General features: G+C 44.4%; 1 protein-coding gene across 1 annotated transcript in view; it reads right to left on the reverse strand.

The window, feature by feature from the left end:
• Positions 1-20,364, reverse strand: part of LOC112219061 (dual oxidase 2) — a 56,169-nt gene that overhangs the window by 21,511 nt on the left and 14,294 nt on the right. Inside the window, 13 exon segments of the mRNA XM_042301188.1 lie at positions 103-328; positions 929-1,114; positions 1,703-1,860; positions 2,584-2,737; positions 4,103-4,230; positions 6,277-6,326; positions 8,474-8,573; positions 11,405-11,635; positions 13,132-13,310; positions 17,405-17,485; positions 18,013-18,085; positions 18,309-18,484; positions 19,607-19,700. Coding sequence (XP_042157122.1) covers positions 103-328; positions 929-1,114; positions 1,703-1,860; positions 2,584-2,737; positions 4,103-4,230; positions 6,277-6,326; positions 8,474-8,573; positions 11,405-11,635; positions 13,132-13,310; positions 17,405-17,485; positions 18,013-18,085; positions 18,309-18,484; positions 19,607-19,700 — 1,836 coding nt within the window.

Raw genomic sequence — 20,364 nt, forward strand, 5'->3', positions numbered from 1 at the left:
ATTTGTGTATTCATGTATTCACAAATTAATGTATTCATATATTCATGTATTCATGTATTAATTCATATTCAAATGCTGTGAATATGCTTCCACATCCTATACCGTTCATGAAAATCACGATGACGTCGAGGAACTCCTGGAAGGAGAGGTATCCGTTTCCGTCCTTGTCGGCCAGCGTGAACATGGAGTCGACAAAGAGCGAGTCCGGTTTGAGTCCCAGAGCGTCTGCAAACTCAGTTCCTGTCAGCTCAGTCTGCAGGGCTTCCCGGGTCTTCCTACAGGACGCACCACTCAGGTCTCTGACACCAGCCCTCTCTATCTCCAGGACCTATAGGACGGGGATCTGTTTTAACTCTGGGTTAAAAAGTCAGTACGTATGCTTAGCCTGGTGTCATTGGGATTGTTAATGGTGGTCACATTGAATGGCTCAGTGGGTTAGAGAATGGTGTGGAATGCTATGGGTCCAGAAGGTCTATCCGTACTGAGCACCAGGGTGGTACAGAAGGTCTGTGTCTATCCGTACTGAGCACCAGGGTTGTTGACAGTTCTGTAAGTGGCATTGGATAAAAGCATCTCCTAAATCACCATATTACAGTAAAATGTCTCCTAAATCACCATATTACAGTAAAATGTCTCCTAAATCACCATATTACAGTAAAGCATCTCCTAAATCACCATATTACAGTAAAGCATCTCCTAAATCACCATATTACAGTAAAATGTCTCCTAAATCACCATATTACAGTAAAATGTCTCCTAAATCACCATATTACGGTAAAGCGTCTCCTAAATCACCATATTACAGTAAAATGTCTCCTAAATCACCATATTACAGTAAAGTGTCTCCTAAATCACCATATTACAGTAAAATGTCTCCTAAATCACCATATTACGGTAAAGCGTCTCCTAAATCACCATATTACAGTACCTTGGCAAAGGCACTCCTGATGAAGGTCTCAACTATCTGAGTCCTCTGGTCTCTGGTCACTGCCTCTCTCAGTAGCTCCTTCTCTGTCATGTCCCTCACCGCCAGCTCCTGTCCACCGTCTGTCACCTCAGAGCGAAGATACCGGACAAACTCTCCACGCTGGCCCTCGTCCTCAAAGTACAGCACCTGGAGACAGACCACAACAGAGTTTAAACACATACTCTCTCTCCCTCTCTCTCTCTCTCTCTCTCCCTCCCTCTCCCTCCCTCCCTGTCTCTCTCTCTGTCTCCCCCTCTCTCTCTCTCTCTCTCTCTCTCTCTCCTCCCCCCTCTCTCTCTCTCCCTCTCTCTCTCTCCCTCTCTCTCTCTCTCTCCCTCTCTCTCTCTTTCCACCCCCTATCTATCTCTCTCTCCTTCTCTCTCTCCGTCTCTCTCCCCCTCTCTCTCTCTCCCTCTCTCTCTCTCCCTCTCTCTCTCTCTCTCTTTCCACCCCCTATATCTCTCTCTCTCCCTCTCTCTCTCTCTTTCCACCCCCTATCTCTCTCTCCCCTATCTCTCTCTCTGTCTCTCTCTCCCTCCCTCCCCCTCTCTCTCTCTCTCTCCTCTCTCTCTCTCTCTCTCTTCCACCCCCTATCTCTCTCTCTCCTTCTCTCTCCTTCTCTCTCTCCCTCTCTCTCTCTCCCCCTCTCTCTCTCTCTCTCCCTCTCTCTCTCCCCATCTCTCTCTCTCCACCCCCTATCTCTCTCTCTCCCTCTCTCTCTCCCTCTCTCTCTACAGCGCGGATATGAAGGCTGAGGGTCTCCTCATGTGGAGCTGACGTCAAGGTGAATGGGTGGTACTCATCGGTGCCAAGCGTCAGGCACGCCACCCTCACCCACTGGCCTGAGCGGTACATGAAACCCTGGGGACGCTTGAACTCCAGGAAGGTCACACCTGCAGAGGGGACACACACACACACACAGAGAGACAGAGAGAGACAGAGAGAGAGAGAGACATAGACAGAGAGAGACAGAGACAGAGAGAGAGACAGAGAGAGATACAGAGAGAGATACAGAGAGAGAGAGAGAGAGAGAGAGATACAGAGAGATGCAGAGAGAGAGAGAGATAGAGATACAGAGAGAGAGAGAGATACAGAGAGATGCAGAGAGAGAGAGAGATACAGAGATATGCAGAGAGAGAGAGAGATACAGAGATATGCAGAGAGAGAGAGAGATACAGAGATATGCAGAGAGAGAGAGAGATACAGAGAGATGCAGAGAGAGAGAGAGATACAGAGAGAGATACAGAGAGAGAGATACAGAGAGAGAGATACAGAGAGAGAGATACAGAGAGAGAGATACAGAGAGAGAGATACAGAGAGAGAGATACAGAGAGAGAGATACAGAGAGAGAGATACAGAGACAGAGATACAGAGACAGAGACAGAGACAGAGACAGAGACAGAGACAGAGACAGAGAGATGCAGAGAGATGCAGAGAGAGATACAGAGAGAGAGAGAGGGGGAGTGAGTAACAGCCAATGGGAGTTGTGTCTATATGTATTCATACAAACAGGACAGTGTAGCCGATGTGCTGACACGCCGGGCCATGTCATAATGGCTACAGTAGCACCAGGACATAACCAGAGAAGAGCGGTACAGTACAGTACAATATAGTACCTGAGGGGAGCAGCGTAGCATTGACCACAGGGATCTCCACCTTCTTCCTGTTGAGGCTGATGAGTTTGTCCAGGAGGAACAGCAGAGCCGGAGGGATCAGGTAGATGTAGAAACTAGGCTGTTGAAGCAGAGCGTAGCTACCATGGACCACCGTCTGACAGGGAGACGACCAAGAGGAAATCAACCAATGAACAGAGTCCATCCCAGTGTGTCTTGGTGAGACTAGTCCTGTGTGGCTCGTATGGTATTATTGGGGCGGCAGGGTAGGCTAGTGGTTAGAAGGTTGGACTCGTAACCGGAAGGTTGCAAGTTCAAATCCCCTGTCGTTCTGCCCCCTGAACAGGCATTTAACCCACTGTTCCTTGGCCGTCATTGAAAATAAGAATTTGTTCTTAACTGACTTGCCTAGTTAAATAAACGTAAAATTAAAAAAATTACAACGACTGACACTACACTGGTAACATTGATGCTCAGTCGCGGCAGTATTTGTCTGAAAGAAGCTCTGTTGAGACTAAGGTTGTCCTAATATGGACACCGTATTGTCACAGAATTATAGGAAATACACTGAACAAAAAAATATACATAAATGCAACAAGCAACAATTTCAAAGACTGCCAAATTCTCTAGGCGGCTTATGGTTGATAAATTAACATTCAATTCTCGTGCAACAGCTCTGGTAGACATTCCTACAGTCAGCATGCCAATTTCACTCTCCCTCAAAACTTGAGGCATTGTGTTGTTTTACAAAACTGCACATTTTAGAGTGTCCTTTTATTGTCCCCAGCAAAAGGTGCACCTGTGTAATGATCATGCTGTTTAATCAGCTTCTTGATATGTCACACCTGTCAGATGGATGGATTATCTTGGCAAATGAGAAATGCTCACTAACAGGGATGTAAACAAATTTGTTCACAACATTTTAGAGAAATACGATTTTTTTTGTGCGTTTGGAACATTTCTGGGATATTTTATTTCAGGAAACATGAGACCAACACTTTACATGTTGCGTTTATATTTTTTGTTCGGTAGTGTGCTCACCAGGATGTAGATAACCACATAGAGGTAGTGTGCTCACCAGGATGTAGATAACCACATAGAGGTAGTGTGCTCACCAGGATGTAGATAACCACATAGAGGTAGTGTGCTCACCGGGATGTAGATAACCACATAGAGGTAGTGTGCTCACCGGGATGTAGATAACCACATAGAGGTAGTGTGCTCACCGGGATGTAGATAACCACATAGAGGTAGTGTGCTCACCGGGATGTAGATAACCACATAGAGGTAGTGTGCTCACCGGGATGTAGATAACCACATAGAGGTAGTGTGCTCACCGGGATGTAGATAACCACATAGAGGTAGTGTGCTCACCGGGATGTAGATAACCACATAGAGGTAGTGTGCTCACCAGGATGTAGATAACCACATAGAGGTAGTGTGCTCACCAGGATGTAGATAACCACATAGAGGTAGTGTGCTCACCAGGATGTAGATAACCACATAGAGGTAGTGTGCTCACCAGGATGTAGATAACCACATAGAGGTAGTGTGTGAGCCAGAATCCCTGGAAGCTGATTCGTCGGAAGTAGTGTGAGGCGAAGACGTACATAAACGCAAAGATGAACAGAAGCAGGACGCCCGTCATTCCTGGAGTAACGTTAGAGAGAGAGAGAGAGAGTAGGGGTAGGAGAGAGAGAGAGAGACAGAGAGAGAGAGAGAGGGTGGGAGTAGGGGTAGAAGAGAGACAGAGAGAGAGAGGGTGGGAGTAGGGGTAGAAGAGAGACAGAGAGAGAGAGGGGTGGGAGTAGGGGTAGAAGAGAGACAGAGAGAGAGAGAGAGAGGGTGGGAGTAGGGGTAGAAGAAAGACAGAGAGAGAGAGAGAGAGAGGGTGGGAGTAGGGGTAGAAGAAAGACAGAGAGAGAGAGAGAGAGAGGGTGGGAGTAGGGGTAGAAGAAAGACAGAGAGAGAGAGAGAGAGAGGGTGGGAGTAGGGGTAGAAGAGAGACAGAGAGAGAGAGAGGGTGGGAGTAGGGGTAGAAGAGAGACAGAGAGAGAGAGAGGGTGGGAGTAGGGGTAGAAGAAAGACAGAGAGAGAGAGAGAGAGAGGGTGGGAGTAGGGGTAGAAGAGAGACAGAGAGAGAGAGAGAGAGAGGTGGGAGTAGGGGTAGAAGAGAGACAGAGAGAGAGAGAGAGAGAGAGAGGGGGTGGGAGTAGGGGTAGAAGAAAGACAGAGAGAGAGAGAGAGAGGTGGGAGTAGGGGTAGAAGAAAGACAGAGAGAGAGAGAGAGAGAGAGAGAGGGGGTAGGGGTAGAAGAGAGACAGAGAGAGAGAGAGAGAGAGAGTGGGAGTAGGGGTAGAAGAGAGACAGAGAGAGAGAGAGAGAGAGGGTGGGAGTAGGGGTAGAAGAGAGACAGAGAGAGAGAGAGAGGGTGGGAGTAGGGGTAGAAGAGAGACAGAGAGAGGGTGGGAGTAGGGGTAGAAGAGAGACAGAGAGAGAGAGAGAGGAGGGAGTAGGGGTAGAAGAAAGACAGAGAGAGAGAGAGAGAGAGGGAGGGAGGGGTAGAAGAAAGACAGAGAGAGAGAGAGAGAGGTGGGAGTAGGGGTAGAAGAAAGACAGAGAGAGAGAGAGAGAGTGGGAGTAGGGGTAGAAGAAAGACAGAGAGAGAGAGAGAGAGGGTGGGAGTAGGGGTAGAAGAGAGACAGAGAGAGAGAGAGAGGGTGGGAGTAGGGGTAGAAGAGAGACAGAGAGAGAGAGAGAGGGTGGGAGTAGGGGTAGAAGAAAGACAGAGAGAGAGAGAGAGAGGGTGGGAGTAGGGGTAGAAGAAAGACAGAGAGAGAGAGAGAGAGGGTGGGAGTAGGGGTAGAAGAAAGACAGAGAGAGAGAGAGAGAGGGTGGGAGTAGGGGTAGAAGAAAGACAGAGAGAGAGAGAGAGAGGGTGGGAGTAGGGGTAGAAGAAAGACAGAGAGAGAGAGAGAGAGGTGGGAGTAGGGGTAGAAGAAAGACAGAGAGAGAGAGAGAGGGTGGGAGTAGGGGTAGAAGAAAGACAGAGAGAGAGAGAGAGAGGGTGGGAGTAGGGGTAGAAGAAAGACAGAGAGAGAGAGAGAGAGAGAGGGGGTGGGAGTAGGGGTAGAAGAAAGACAGAGAGAGAGAGAGAGAGAGAGAGAGTAGGGGTAGAAGAAAGACAGAGAGAGAGAGAGAGAGAGAGAGAGAGAGAGAGAGAGAGAGAGAGAGAGAGAGAGAGAGAGAGAGAGAGAGAGAGAGAGGGTGGGAGTAGGGGTAGAAGAGAGACAGAGAGAGAGAGAGAGAGAGAGAGAGAGGGTGGGAGTAGGGGTAGAAGAGAGACAGAGAGAGAGAGAGCGAGAGAGAGAGTGGGTGGGAGTAGGGGTAGAAGAGAGACAGAGAGAGAGAGAAGGTGGGAGTAGGGGTAGAAGAGAGACAGAGAGAGCGAGAGAGAGAGAGAGAGTGGGTGGGAGAGAAGAGAGAGAGAGAGAGAGAGTGGGTGGGAGTAGAAGAGAGAGAGAGAGAGAGAGGGTGGGAGTAGGGGTAGAAGAGAGAGAGAGAACGTGGAATTACTGAGCTACTGTGATCTTCAGAAATTACATCAAGTAGCTCTTTTTCTTTCAGTGGGTGAAATGACATAATTATGACATCATACAGTCTTGACCGTTGGGAATGGTTTGTATTCTGTCCTACCTGGAACTGTCTGAAAGAACCACCACGACCATCTCATCGGCATCTCAGACCTGCAAACAGTCAACACATAGTCAACACAGTCAACACATGGTAAACAGTCAACACATAGTCAACACATAGTCAACACATGGTAAACAGTCAACACATAGTCAACACATAGTCAACACATAGTCAACACATAGTCAACACATAGTCAACACATGGTAAACACATGGTAAACAGTCAACACATAGTCAACACATAGTCAACACATGGTAAACAGTCAACACATAGTCAACACATGGTAAACAGTCAACACATAGTCAACACATAGTCAACACATGGTAAACAGTCAACACATAGTCAACACATGGTAAACAGTCAACACATAGTCAACACATAGTCAACACATGGTAAACAGTCAACACATAGTCAACACATAGTCAACACATGGTAAACACATGGTAAACAGTCAACACATAGTCAACACATAGTCAACACATGGTAAACAGTCAACACATAGTCAACACATAGTCAACACATGGTAAACAGTCAACACATAGTCAACACATGGTAAACAGTCAACACATAGTCAACACATAGTCAACACATGGTAAACAGTCAACACATAGTCAACACATGGTAAACAGTCAACACATAGTCAACACATAGTCAACACATAGTCAACACATGGTAAACAGTCAACACATAGTCAACACATAGTCAACACATGGTAAACAGTCAACACATAGTCAACACATAGTCAACACATGGTAAACAGTCAACACATAGTCAACACATGGTAAACAGTCAACACATAGTCAACACATAGTCAACACATGGTAAACAGTCAACACATAGTCAACACATAGTCAACACATAGTCAACACATAGTCAACACATGGTAAACACATGGTAAACAGTCAACACATAGTCAACACATGGTAAACAGTCAACACATAGTCAACACACAGTCAACACACAGTCAACACACAGTCAACACACAGTCAACACATAGTCAACACATAGTCAACACATAGGTAGCAAGTTAAGTTCCTCGGCATACACATCACAGACAAACTGAATTGGTCCACTCACACAGACAGCATCGTGAGGAAGGCGCAGCAGCGCCTCTTCAACCTCAGGAGGCTGAAGAAATTCGGCTTGTCACCAAAAGCACTCACAAACTTCTACAGATGCACAATCGAGAGCATCCTGGCGGGCTGTATCACCGCCTGGTACGGCAAATGCACCGCCCTCAACCGTAAGGCTCTCCAGAGGGTAGTGAGGTCTGCACAACGCATCACCGGGGGCAAACTACCTGCCCTCCAGGACACCTACACCACCCGATGTCACAGGAAGGCCATAAAGATCATCAAGGACATCAACCACCCGAGCCACTGCCTGTTCACCCCGCTGTCATCCAGAAGGCGAGGTCAGTACAGGTGCATCAAAGCTGGGACCGAGAGACTGAAAAACAGCTTCTATCTCAAGGCCATCAGACTGTTAAACAGCCACCACTAACATTGAGTGGCTACTGCCAACACACTGTCAATGACACTGACTCTACTCCAGCCACTTTAATAATGGGAATTGATGGGAAATGATGTAAATATATCACTAGCCACTTTAAACAATGCTACCTTATATAATGTTACTTACCCTACATTATTCATCTCATATGCATACGTTGATACTGTACTCTATATCATCGACTGCATCCTTATGTAATACATGTATCACTAGCCACTTTAACTATGCCACTTGGTTTACATACTCATCTCATATGTATATACTGTACTCGATATCATCTACTGTATCTTGCCTATGCTGCTCTGTACCATCACTCATTCATATATCCTTATGTACATATTCTTTATCCCCTTACACTGTGTATAAGACAGTAGTTTTTTTGGAATTGTTAGTTAGATTACTTGTTCGTTATTACTGCAATGTCGGAACTAGAAGCACAAGCATTTCGCTACACTCGCATTAACATCTGCTAACCATGTGTATGTGACAAATAAAATTTGATTTGATTTGATTTTAGTCAACACATAGTCAACAGTCAACACATGGTAAACAGTCAACACATAGTCAACAGTCAACACATAGTAAACCAGATACAAGAGAAGACCTTTTAAGGGTGATATATCTCCAGATGAACATAGACAGCTACCAGGAGTATCGTATGGTGAAATGATGCTGATGTCATTACCCGTTGTTGGCTAGGACCCTGGGGAACAGACAGGCCAGGATGCTGAGGTCACTGACTGAGAACACGTAGATGTTCACCACGTGACCCAGACAGTGGGTGACTGCAGGGGAGAGGAGGAAGGGAGGGAAAGGGGTTGGAAGGAACACACAACATGACCTGTAAACACCATGTGCGATTGTGCCACAGTCCCACATGGTGATCTGTAGAACTAGTATTGATAAATGTAGTACCAGTATGTAGTGTTGAATCTCTGTTACAGTGAGTACCAGTATCTAGTGTTGAATCTCTGTTACAGTGAGTACCAGTATCTAGTGTTGAATCTCTGTTACAGTGAGTACCAGTATCTAGTGTTGAATCTCTGTTACAGTGAGTACCAGTATCTAGTGTTGAATCTCTGTTACAGTGAGTACCAGTATCTAGTGTTGAATCTCTGTTACAGTGAGTACCAGTATCTAGTGTTGAATCTCTGTTACAGTGAGTACCAGTATCTAGTGTTGAATCTCTGTTACAGTGAGTACCAGTATCTAGTGTTGAATCTCTGTTACAGTGAGTACCAGTATCTAGTGTTGAATCTCTGTTACAGTGAGTACCAGTATGTAGTGTTGAATCTCTGTTACAGTGAGTACCAGTATCTAGTGTTGAATCTCTGTTACAGTGAGTACCAGTATCTAGTGTTGAATCTCTGTTACAGTGAGTACCAGTATCTAGTGTTGAATCTCTGTTACAGTGAGTACCAGTATCTAGTGTTGAATCTCTGTTACAGTGAGTACCAGTCTCTAGTGTTGAATCTCTGTTACAGTGAGTACCAGTCTCTAGTGTTGAATCTCTGTTACAGTGAGTACCAGTCTCTAGTGTTGAATCTCTGTTACAGTGAGTACCAGTCTCTAGTGTTGAATCTCTGTTACAGTGAGTACCAGTCTCTAGTGTTGAATCTCTGTTACAGTGAGTACCAGTATCTAGTGTTGAATCTCTGTTACAGTGAGTACCAGTATCTAGTGTTGAATCTCTGTTACAGTGAGTACCAGTATGTAGTGTTGAATCTCTGTTACAGTGAGTACCAGTATCTAGTGTTGAATCTGTTACAGTGAGTACCAGTATCTAGTGTTGAATCTCTGTTACAGTGAGTACCAGTATCTAGTGTTGAATCTCTGTTACAGTGAGTACCAGTATGTAGTGTTGAATCTGTTACAGTGAGTACCAGTATCTAGTGTTGAATCTCTGTTACAGTGAGTACCAGTATGTAGTGTTGAATCTCTGTTACAGTGAGTACCAGTATCTAGTGTTGAATCTCTGTTACAGTGAGTACCAGTATCTAGTGTTGAATCTCTGTTACAGTGAGTACCAGTATCTAGTGTTGAATCTCTGTTACAGTGAGTACCAGTATCTAGTGTTGAATCTCTGTTACAGTGAGTACCAGTATCTAGTGTTGAATCTCTGTTACAGTGAGTACCAGTATCTAGTGTTGAATCTCTGTTACAGTGAGTACCAGTATCTAGTGTTGAATCTGTTACAGTGAGTACCAGTATCTAGTGTTGAATCTCTGTTACAGTGAGTACCAGTATCTAGTGTTGAATCTCTGTTACAGTGAGTACCAGTATCTAGTGTTGAATCTCTGTTACAGTGAGTACCAGTATCTAGTGTTGAATCTCTGTTACAGTGAGTACCAGTATGTAGTGTTGAATCTCTGTTACAGTGAGTACCAGTATCTAGTGTTGAATCTGTTACAGTGAGTACCAGTATATAGTGTTGAATCTGTTACAGTGAGTACCAGTATGTAGTGTTGAATCTCTGTTACAGTGAGTACCAGTATGTAGTGTTGAATCTGTTACAGTGAGTACTAGTATGTAGTGTTGAATCTCTGTTACAGTGAGTACCAGTATGTAGTGTTGAATCTCTGTTACAGTGAGTACCAGTATCTAGTGTTGAATCTCTGTTACAGTGAGTACCAGTATCTAGTGTTGAATCTCTGTTACAGTGAGTACCAGTATCTAGTGTTGAATCTCTGTTACAGTGAGTACCAGTATCTAGTGTTGAATCTCTGTTACAGTGAGTACCAGTATCTAGTGTTGAATCTCTGTTACAGTGAGTACCAGTATCTAGTGTTGAATCTCTGTTACAGTGAGTACCAGTATCTAGTGTTGAATCTCTGTTACAGTGAGTACCAGTATGTAGTGTTGAATCTCTGTTACAGTGAGTACCAGTATCTAGTGTTGAATCTCTGTTACAGTGAGTACCAGTATCTAGTGTTGAATCTCTGTTACAGTGAGTACCAGTATCTAGTGTTGAATCTCTGTTACAGTGAGTACCAGTATCTAGTGTTGAATCTCTGTTACAGTGAGTACCAGTATCTAGTGTTGAATCTCTGTTACAGTGAGTACCAGTATGTAGTGTTGAATCTCTGTTACAGTGAGTACCAGTATCTAGTGTTGAATCTCTGTTACAGTGAGTACTAGTATGTAGTGTTGAATCTCTGTTAGGAGTTAGGGTTAAGGTCAGTCTGACCTGTGACCTCTGACCTGTGAGTAAGATGGCGGACATGACCATGAAGGGTTAGAGATAGGAGTTAGGGTTAAGGTCAGTCTGACCTGTGACCTCTGACCAGTGAGTAAGATGGCGGAAATGACCATGAAGGGTTAGAGATAGGAGTTAGGGTTAAGGTCAGTCTGACCTGTGACCTCTGACCTGTGAGTAAGATGGCGGACATGACCATGAAGGGTTAGAGATAGGAGTTAGGGTTAAGGTCAGTCTGACCTGTGACCTCTGACCAGTGAGTAAGATGGCGGACATGACCATTAAAGGTTAGAGATAGGAGTTAGGGTTAAGGTCAGTCTGACCTGTGACCTCTCACCTGTGAGTAAGATGGCGGAAATGACCATGAAGGGTTAGAGATAGGAGTTAGGGTTAAGGTCAGTCTGACCTGTGACCTCTGACCTGTGAGTAAGATGGCGGACATGGCCATGAAGCGATGGAAGTCTATAGCGGCGTCGAAGGGGATGTATCGGTTGAGGAAGGTCTCTCGTCCCAAGGTGATGAGGTTACGGCACACCGTCAGCAACATGTAGGGGTACAGGAAGGAAATGGCCGCCGCCGAACCACGCGACACCACTATGCCCACCGCCGACGTCTCCGGCACGCCCGAAGAGTCTGCCTGCAAACCATAGTCTAAAAACACAGCAAGATGTTTGTTTTCCTGTTAGTCCAGTGGTTTTTATTCTATGGGCTGGTTTCCCAGATGCAGATTATGCCTTGTCCTTAATTAAAAAGCACTTTCTCCATCATGTATGTTTTTTTTAGTCCAGGACTAGGTTTAATCTGTGTCTGGTTAAACCACACCTTTTATTTTCAGATGCCTTTTTATAGGGCAATGGAGTCTGCATTTCATGAATATTCAATTAAATTATGAATATCCAATTAAAAAAGTGCACTATGCTAAAAAATCTCTCCTCCATTTCCTGGTTGCTAAAAATGTAAATAGTTGACCTCGTTTCAGTTTATATGGCAAAACAAGTCAGTATACTGTAGAAAAAGTGAAATGAAAAGATGTAATAGAAATAGAGCTCATGGAACAGATATACCTTCTTAGACTTGCTTTATGTGAGAATGACAGCTCTATAATTCACATTTCTGTGAATTTTAGTCGGGTCGCCCCAGAAAAAAAAAATAATTGCAGCTTTAAGTGAATCAGTCGTGTCAACAAAACCGTCTCTTGTGACCGTCGTCAGCTTACTGTACGTTTTTGGTGTTCGCTCACACAAATGTATTTTTTGGTTGGCACGTCGAAGTTCTGTAGCCTACACCCCGTAGCCGGTGATTGGTAAACAGTACCACTCTAATAAGAGTGGGGGGGAAAATGTATCGTTTGTTGTCAAGAAACAAGATAATTATATTTTTCATGCATATTTCTTCACTTGAGAAATACTTTGCCAAAACATCTTAGATGTAAAATTGCGCGACTAAGACCTCCTCGGCTAAAAAACCCCCGTCAAAATGTATGTTATCTTCGATTTATACAGACTATTTTGAGGAAGTGTTTCTGGCTATGTTGTTGCTACAGTGGCTCAAAAAGGACAAACACAAACATTTCTCTTTGTTTTTCGACCAGCCAGGCTATGTCAAATTCAATCAATAAAATGTATTTTATAAAAGCCCTTTTTACACCAGCAGTTGTTCACGAAGTACCCGGCTAACTACCAAAACAGGAGACCAGAGAGAGAGAACAAGAGAAGAGAGGAAGACAAGAACACAAGAACACAACAACACAAGAACACAACAACACAACTCACAACAACAACTCACAACAACACAACAACACAACTTACAACAACAACTCACAACAACACAACACAACTCACAACAACAACTCACAACAACACAACTCACAACATCACAACAACACAACAACACAACACAACAACACAACTCACAACAACACAACTCACAACATCACAACAACACAACAACACAACTCACAACATCACAACAACACAACATCACAACTCACATCACAACAACACAACACAACAACACAACTCACAGTAGCATCTCTCCAGAAGACCAGAGAGAGAGAACAGAAGAGAGGAAGACAAGAACACAACTCACAACACAACAACACAACTCACAACAACACAACAACAAAACAACACAACAACACATCTCACAGTAGCATCTCTCCAGCGCCACTCCAGCTGTGATGCCGTAGACGATGGTGAAACAGACAATATGGCGACGGTAGTTCTCTATGAAACGTTTGAAGTGCTGGATCTTCTGCTGGACGGCGTTCCTGCCGGAGCGATCCTTCTTGGGTTTCACGTACACTTTAGGACTCTGGAGGCCCGATCTGGGAGGAGGATAAGAGGTAGTTAGACTGAGATGAGTACATACACTTTAGGACTCTGGAGGCCCGATCTGGGAGGAGGATAAGAGGTAGTTAGACGGAGATGAGTACATACACTTTAGGACTCTGGAGGCCCGATCTGGGAGGAGGATAAGAGGTAGTTAGACTGAGATGAGTACATACACTTTAGGACTCTGGAGGCCCGATCTGGGAGGAGGATAAGAGGTAGTTAGACTGAGATGAGTACATACACTTTAGGACTCTGGAGGCCCGATCTGGGAGGAGGATAAGAGGTAGTTAGACGGAGATTAACATTAGGATTCCTATCAACTTTATTGTCCCAACATAACTCATTAAACTGAAACTATTAAAGAAGGTTCAGGTCGGCAGTATAATTCACTTCAATGGCATTTATTGCTGAACGTGTTTCAACAGCAAACGTCTTTATCACAGACCTTGATTTTACACAGAAGTCAAAAGACCTCTGTCTCAAGAAAGACCTGAAACATTTGGACAATTTAATTTGTATCCTATAAAATCAAAACCAAAAACATCTCACAACAAGGCAACAGTAAACATGTCATCCCCCAACAAATAATGCAGCGTCCCCCCTCCCTCCTCCCCCTTCTCCTCCGGGCCAATTGAGATATCGTGTGACTAACAGACGTCCGTTCATTACCATAGCTCCCGCCTTGGGCCAATCGGTGTTGTTTTGTATAATGACGGATCTTTATGGCAAGACGCATCATTCACCCGAGCTTTGTCAAAATCGTCCCAGTGCTGTCTGAGATATGGTGTGTGATTTGTATTAGTGCCTCTCACTCAGATATCATATAAACCTGGTATAATTCAGATATCATGTGAACCTGGTATAATTCAGATATCATATGAACCTGGTATAATTCAGATATCATATAAACCTGGTATAAGTCAGATATCATATAAACCTGGTATAAGTCAGATATCATATGAACCTGGTATAAGTCAGATATCATATGAACCTGGTATAATTCAGATATCATATGAACCTGGTATAAGTCAGATATCATATGAACCTGGTATAAGTCAGATATCATATGAACCTGGTATAATTCAGATATCATATGAACCTGGTATAAGTCAGATATCATATGAACCTGGTATAATTCAGATATCATATGAACCTGGTATAATTCAGATATCATATAAACCTGGTATAAGTCAGATATCATATGAACCTGGTATAATTCATGGCATATATATGAACCTGGAATTGCAGGACATTAGCTGTAAAAAATCATATGAACTTTTAAAAAAAACTGCAACAACAAAAATAAGTTCTGTAAATCAAAAGTATTTGTTTACCTTTTGTTAATAAAATACTTTTTCTGGTAACAGATCCCATCTGTACTGTATTAAATGTATAGTTGTGACTCCACGGTGCTGAGTTAACGTGAGTTCACGTGTAATCATTTAAACCTCCTATTCAGATATCTGAGGAGGAGGAAGGATCGACCAAAACGCAGCGTGCTAAGTGTCCATATAAACCTGATAATTCAGATATCATTTATTCAAAACTGAACACTGGTAAAAAATAATAAACTTTTAAAATATACAAAACAAAAAATAAGTTCCCAAACACTCACCGGAAAAAACACCCACAACCCAAAATGTAGTACCGTGTGTCCCAAACACTCACACGGAAACAAACACCCACAACCCAAAAGGAGTACCGGATGGCCCAAACACTCACACGGAAACAAACACCCACAACCCAAAACAATACACTGGAACAAACACTAATGGAAACAAACACCCACAACCCAAAACAGTACCGTGTGGCCCAAACACTCACACGGAAACAAACACCCACAACCCAAAACAGTACCGTGTGGCCCAAACACTCACACGGAAACAAACACCCTCAACCCAAAACACCGTGTGGCCCAAACACTCACACGGAAACAAACCCAGGCTACCTAAGTATGATTCTCAATCAGAGACAACTAACGACACCTGCCTCTGATTGAGAACCATACTAGGCCGAACACAGAAACCTAAACATAGAAAAACAAACATAGACTGCCCACCCCAACTCACACCCTGACCATACTAAAAACAAAGAATAAAATAACAGAACTATGGTCAGAATGTGACATAATGTGAGTTCATGTGTAGCGGCCTAAATGTATAGTTTGTGTTTCTAGATCAACCGAGGTAAATGAATCTACCATGCTTGTTGATTTTTTTTTTTCTCTCCCGAAGAGAGAGGATATTCCCCCACAGTAAATACTAAGTACTCTACCGCATGGTAAAACCATCATAATCCCTATATTTGAAGAGCTCAAACCTCAAGTGTTGTGTTATCTGCTAATGGAGGTAAGTAGAGGCAGGTGGCATCACTGGGTGGACAACTCTAGATACCAGACATACTGTCATCCACACAAGCAACCAAAGTCTCTTACACAACCTGAGGTAACCGTGGTAAACCCCAAATTACTGCTATCACTCACACTTCCCTGAAGTAGAACTTATTTTTTTATTTTTTATTTTTCAACCTTTATTTCCCCAAGTTTTTAGTCTCATTGTTAATGTTAATATATTTTATAAGATATAAAGACTATAAGGTCTATAAGACCTGGACGAAAAAGCAGCAGACAACATGTCAAACACTACAATATAAAACTCTACAATATAAAACTCTACAATATAAAACACTACAGTGTAAAACACCGGTTTACACATTGAACAGGCACATTGGTTTTGGGAGTAGTGTCTCAACTAGGAGTCTACACACTGACATCCCCCCACCTCCCCCAGAATCATTTTCCACCATAGTTTTTAACCCTAGCTTTAAAATCATTGAAGGAGACGAGCTCCTCTGGTTTCATGTACTTTTGCAGCTCGTTCCAAGTGGTGGGGGGCGAAGTCCCAGCTCTGTAGGGCCCTTAGGCCCCATCAAGAAGATACAGTCACGTGAGTGAAGGAGATACTTGTCATTAAGTCAACTGAAAATGTAGGTACTACAGTAAAAGAAAACATTGATTTAATCTCCGAAGAGCTAAGGAAGGACAGAGGAACTAAGGAAGGACAGAGGAGCTAAGGAAGGACAGAGGAGCTAAGGAAGGACAGAGGAGCTAAGGAAGGACGGAAGAGCTAAGGAAGGTCAGAGGAGCTAAGGAAGGACAGAGGAGCTAAGGAAGCACAGAGGTGCTAAGGAAGGACAGAGGAGCTAAGGAAGAACAGAGGAGCTAAGGAAGGACAGAGGAGCTAAGGAAGCACAGAGGTGCTAAGGAAGGACAGAGGAGCTAAGGAAGAACAGAGGAGCTAAGGAAGGACTGAAGAGCTAAGGAAGGACAGAGGAGCTAAGGAAGGACAGTAGACGTAATCAGCATACATAATTAGCATACATACAGATGATATCACCATAATGACTTTCCTAGTTAAAAAAATAAAAAATAAATGACTATGTAGAGAATAGTGTGTAATTTAGCACATATCAATCACCACTATTGGTGTTGGCCAGCGATGACTTCATTACTCAGACATAAGAAGTCATGAGGAAATCTTCACCCTGAAACACACGTACCAAGAAGTCTGACATCGCTATGATGTCATTGTTAAACCCCAGCTTTGACCCCACTGAGGTTCTGGACACGACGTCAACCTTCTGCGCCACGGAACAGAGACGTTATAAGATACACCAAGACCACTAACGGCACGGACACTTGACTAGTGAAATGAACTCTCGTCTGTTACCCGACCACGAGGATGTCAGAGGACAGGCGTCTAGAGGTTAGAAGGGTTGTCCTTCGCTGTTCTATTGTATATGTACACATTACAATGTTCCTGTAATGAACTCTTGCCAGGTCATCTTCACAAAATAGGTTTTTGAAAACCGTACATTTTAATCCCAAAGCCGCTAAAAATACAATAATCAAATCCAGACGTCAAATATTAACACAAAAAGCAACCTAATATTGGCCAGTCAACTCAGTCGTTTAGTAAGGTCACTATTCTGCGGTTCTCACTGTTAAACATCGCACAGTGTTCAACACAACACTCCCACAAGAATCACACACACACGAATGAACGCACCCTCTGTCCTCTAAAGTTACCTTTTCCCTTGTCGTCTACGAAGCTCTTGTCCGTCTTTCCCCAGGCTGCTGGAGAACTGTGTGTCCTCTTCTAAGGGCGAGCTAGGACAGAGAGGACATGACCATTTTAAATAAGGACCACTAGACCACCAAGCCCAGTGTTTATAAACTGACGGGTATCATACCTGCAGACAAGGAGTGAAGTAATTGAGTCACAAAATATAATAACAGATTACTTGGAAAAAGCAATCATCCTGTCATAAAAAAATCATTAGCATGTCCACGACCCTGATAAGAGCCTGACAATCAACATGTTGGTTAAACGGTATCCTATCTGTTATACCTCCCTGGTGTTATCATACCCGTTCCTCTCTGGGGTAATACCTCCCTGGTGTTGTCTTACCCGTTCCTCCTGGGGTAATCTGGGGTCTTACCCGTAATACCTCCCTGGTGTTGTCTTACCCGTTCCTCTCTGGGGTAATACCTCCCTGGTGTTATCTTACCCGTTCCTCTCTGGGGTAATACCTCCCTGGTGTTATCTTACCTGTTCCTCTCTGGGGTAATACCTCCCTGGTGTTATCTTACCTGTTCCTCTCTGGGGTATTAACTTCCTGGTGTTATTATCTTACATTTTTCTCTCTGGGGTGATGAAAGATACACGTTGGTTTCGACTCAGTCTGTTTCCTCCCTCCTTCTCCATCCCTAGATATACAGAGGATTATGGGTAAGTGCTGAGACAAGGACAGAGGAGGCCTTTGGTCCTGTACTGCTCAGTTGGTAAGAGTGGATCTAGCAATGCCAAGATGGTGGGTTCAATTCCCACAAGAATCACGCGTATAGATGAATGGACGCCCCCTCTGTCCTCTAAAACTCTCTGGATTAAAGCCTCTGCTAAGTTGCATATAGTATATTATTGTATAGTCACCTTTAATGTTGAGCTGGGCAAATTTCAGCTCCTTCTCGTGGTCCCGGAGCAAGAAGTGGAAGTCCTCCCAGGTGATCTGCTCCTTGTCGTTGAAGCCCGCGGCCTGTAGCATGGCTTGGATAGCCTCCTCAGCCTGGCCTTTAGACAGGAGGCTGCTGGAGATCTCTATGAATGACCTGCAGAACAGAGGGCGGCAGGTAGTCTAGTGGTTAGAGTGGAGGGGCGGCAGGTAGCCTAGTGGTTAGAGTGGAGGGGCGGCAGGTAGTCTAGTGGTTAGAGTGGAGGGGCGGCAGGTAGTCTAGTGGTTAGAGTGGAGGGGCGGCAGGTAGTCTAGTGGTTAGAGTGGAGGGGCGGCAGGTAGCCTAGTGGTTAGAGTGGAGGGGCGGCAGGTAGCCTAGTGGTTAGAGTGGAGGGGCGGCAGGTAGTCTAGTGGTTAGAGTGGAGGGGCGGCAGGTAGCCTAGTGGTTAGAGTGGAGGGGCGGCAGGTAGCCTAGTGGTTAGAGTGGAGGGGCGGCAGGTAGCCTAGTGGTTAGAGTGGAGGGGCGGCAGGTAGTCTAGTGGTTAGAGTGGAGGGGCGGCAGGTAGTCTAGTGGTTAGAGTGGAGGGCGACAGGGTAGCCTAGTGGTTAGAGTGGAGGGGCGACAGGTAGCCTAGTGGTTATAGTGGAGGGGCGGCAGGGTATCCTAGTGGTTAGAGTGGAGGGGCGGCAGGTAGTCTAGTGGTTAGAGTGGAGGGGCGGCAGGTAGCCTAGTGGTTAGAGTGGAGGGGCGGCAGGTAGCCTAGTGGTTAGAGTGGAGGGCGGCAGGGTAGCCTAGTGGTTAGAGTGGAGGGGCGGCAGGGAGCCTAGTGGTTAGAGTGGAGGGGCGACAGGGAGCCTAGTGGTTAGAGTGGAGGGGCGGCAGGTAGCCTAGTGGTTAGAGTGGAGGGGCGGCAGGGAGCCTAGTGGTTAGAGTGGAGGGGCGGCAGGGAGCCTAGTGGTTAGAGTGGAGGGGCGGCAGGGAGCCTAGTGGTTAGAGCGTTGGACTAGTAACCGAAAGGTTGCAAGTTCAAATCCCCGAGCTGACAAGGTACAAATCTGTCATTCTGCCCCTGAACAGGCAGTTAACCCACTGTTCCTAGGACGTAGTTAGGAACCTGTCGCACGGCGCTTATCTTTTCATGTTGGCTTTGTGTGTGCAGCCAACGGCCTGGGATGTGGCCGTACATCTACGGAGAGTGTGTTAATGTACCTTCAAAAGCCAGGCTTTTTTTTTTAGGATGACCCAATAGACTGAAAGGATGAAGAAAGGGCCGCTTACCGAAGTAGTCCGGAGAATTCCTCTTTTGATAAGAAACCGTCTCCGTCAACGTCGTGCATCGAGAACATCAATTTGGATTTTTCCTCCGGTGAACCTACGACAAAATACAAATACGTATTCATGTAGTCATGTAGTCATGTATTCATGTAGTCATGTAGTCATGTATTCATGTAGTCATGTAGTCATGTATTCACGTATTCATGTAGTCATGTATTCATGTAGTCATGTATTCACGTATTCACGTAGTCACGTAGTCATGTAGTCATGTATTCATGTAGTCATGTATTCACGTATTCACGTAGTCATGTAGTCATGTATTCATGTATTCATGTATTCACGTAGTCATGTATTCACGTATTCATGTAGTCATGTATTCACGTATTCACGTAGTCATGTAGTCATGTATTCACGTATTCATGTAGTCATGTATTCACATATTCATGTAGTCATGTAGTCATGTATTCACGTATTCACGTAGTCATGTAGTCATGTATTCATGTAGTCATGTATTCACATAGTCATGTAGTCATGTATTCATGTATTCACGTATTCATGTAGTCATGTAGTCATGTATTCACGTATTCATGTAGTCATGTATTCACGTATTCACGTAGTCATGTATTCATGTAGTCATGTATTCACGTATTCATGTAGTCATGTATTCACATATTCATGTATTCACGTATTCACGTATTCATGTAGTCATGTATTCACGTATTCATGTAGTCATGTATTCATGTAGTCATGTATTCACGTAT

The sequence above is a fragment of the Oncorhynchus tshawytscha genome, linkage group LG19 (assembly GCF_018296145.1).
Source record: "Oncorhynchus tshawytscha isolate Ot180627B linkage group LG19, Otsh_v2.0, whole genome shotgun sequence".
Taxonomy (NCBI): domain Eukaryota; kingdom Metazoa; phylum Chordata; class Actinopteri; order Salmoniformes; family Salmonidae; genus Oncorhynchus; species Oncorhynchus tshawytscha.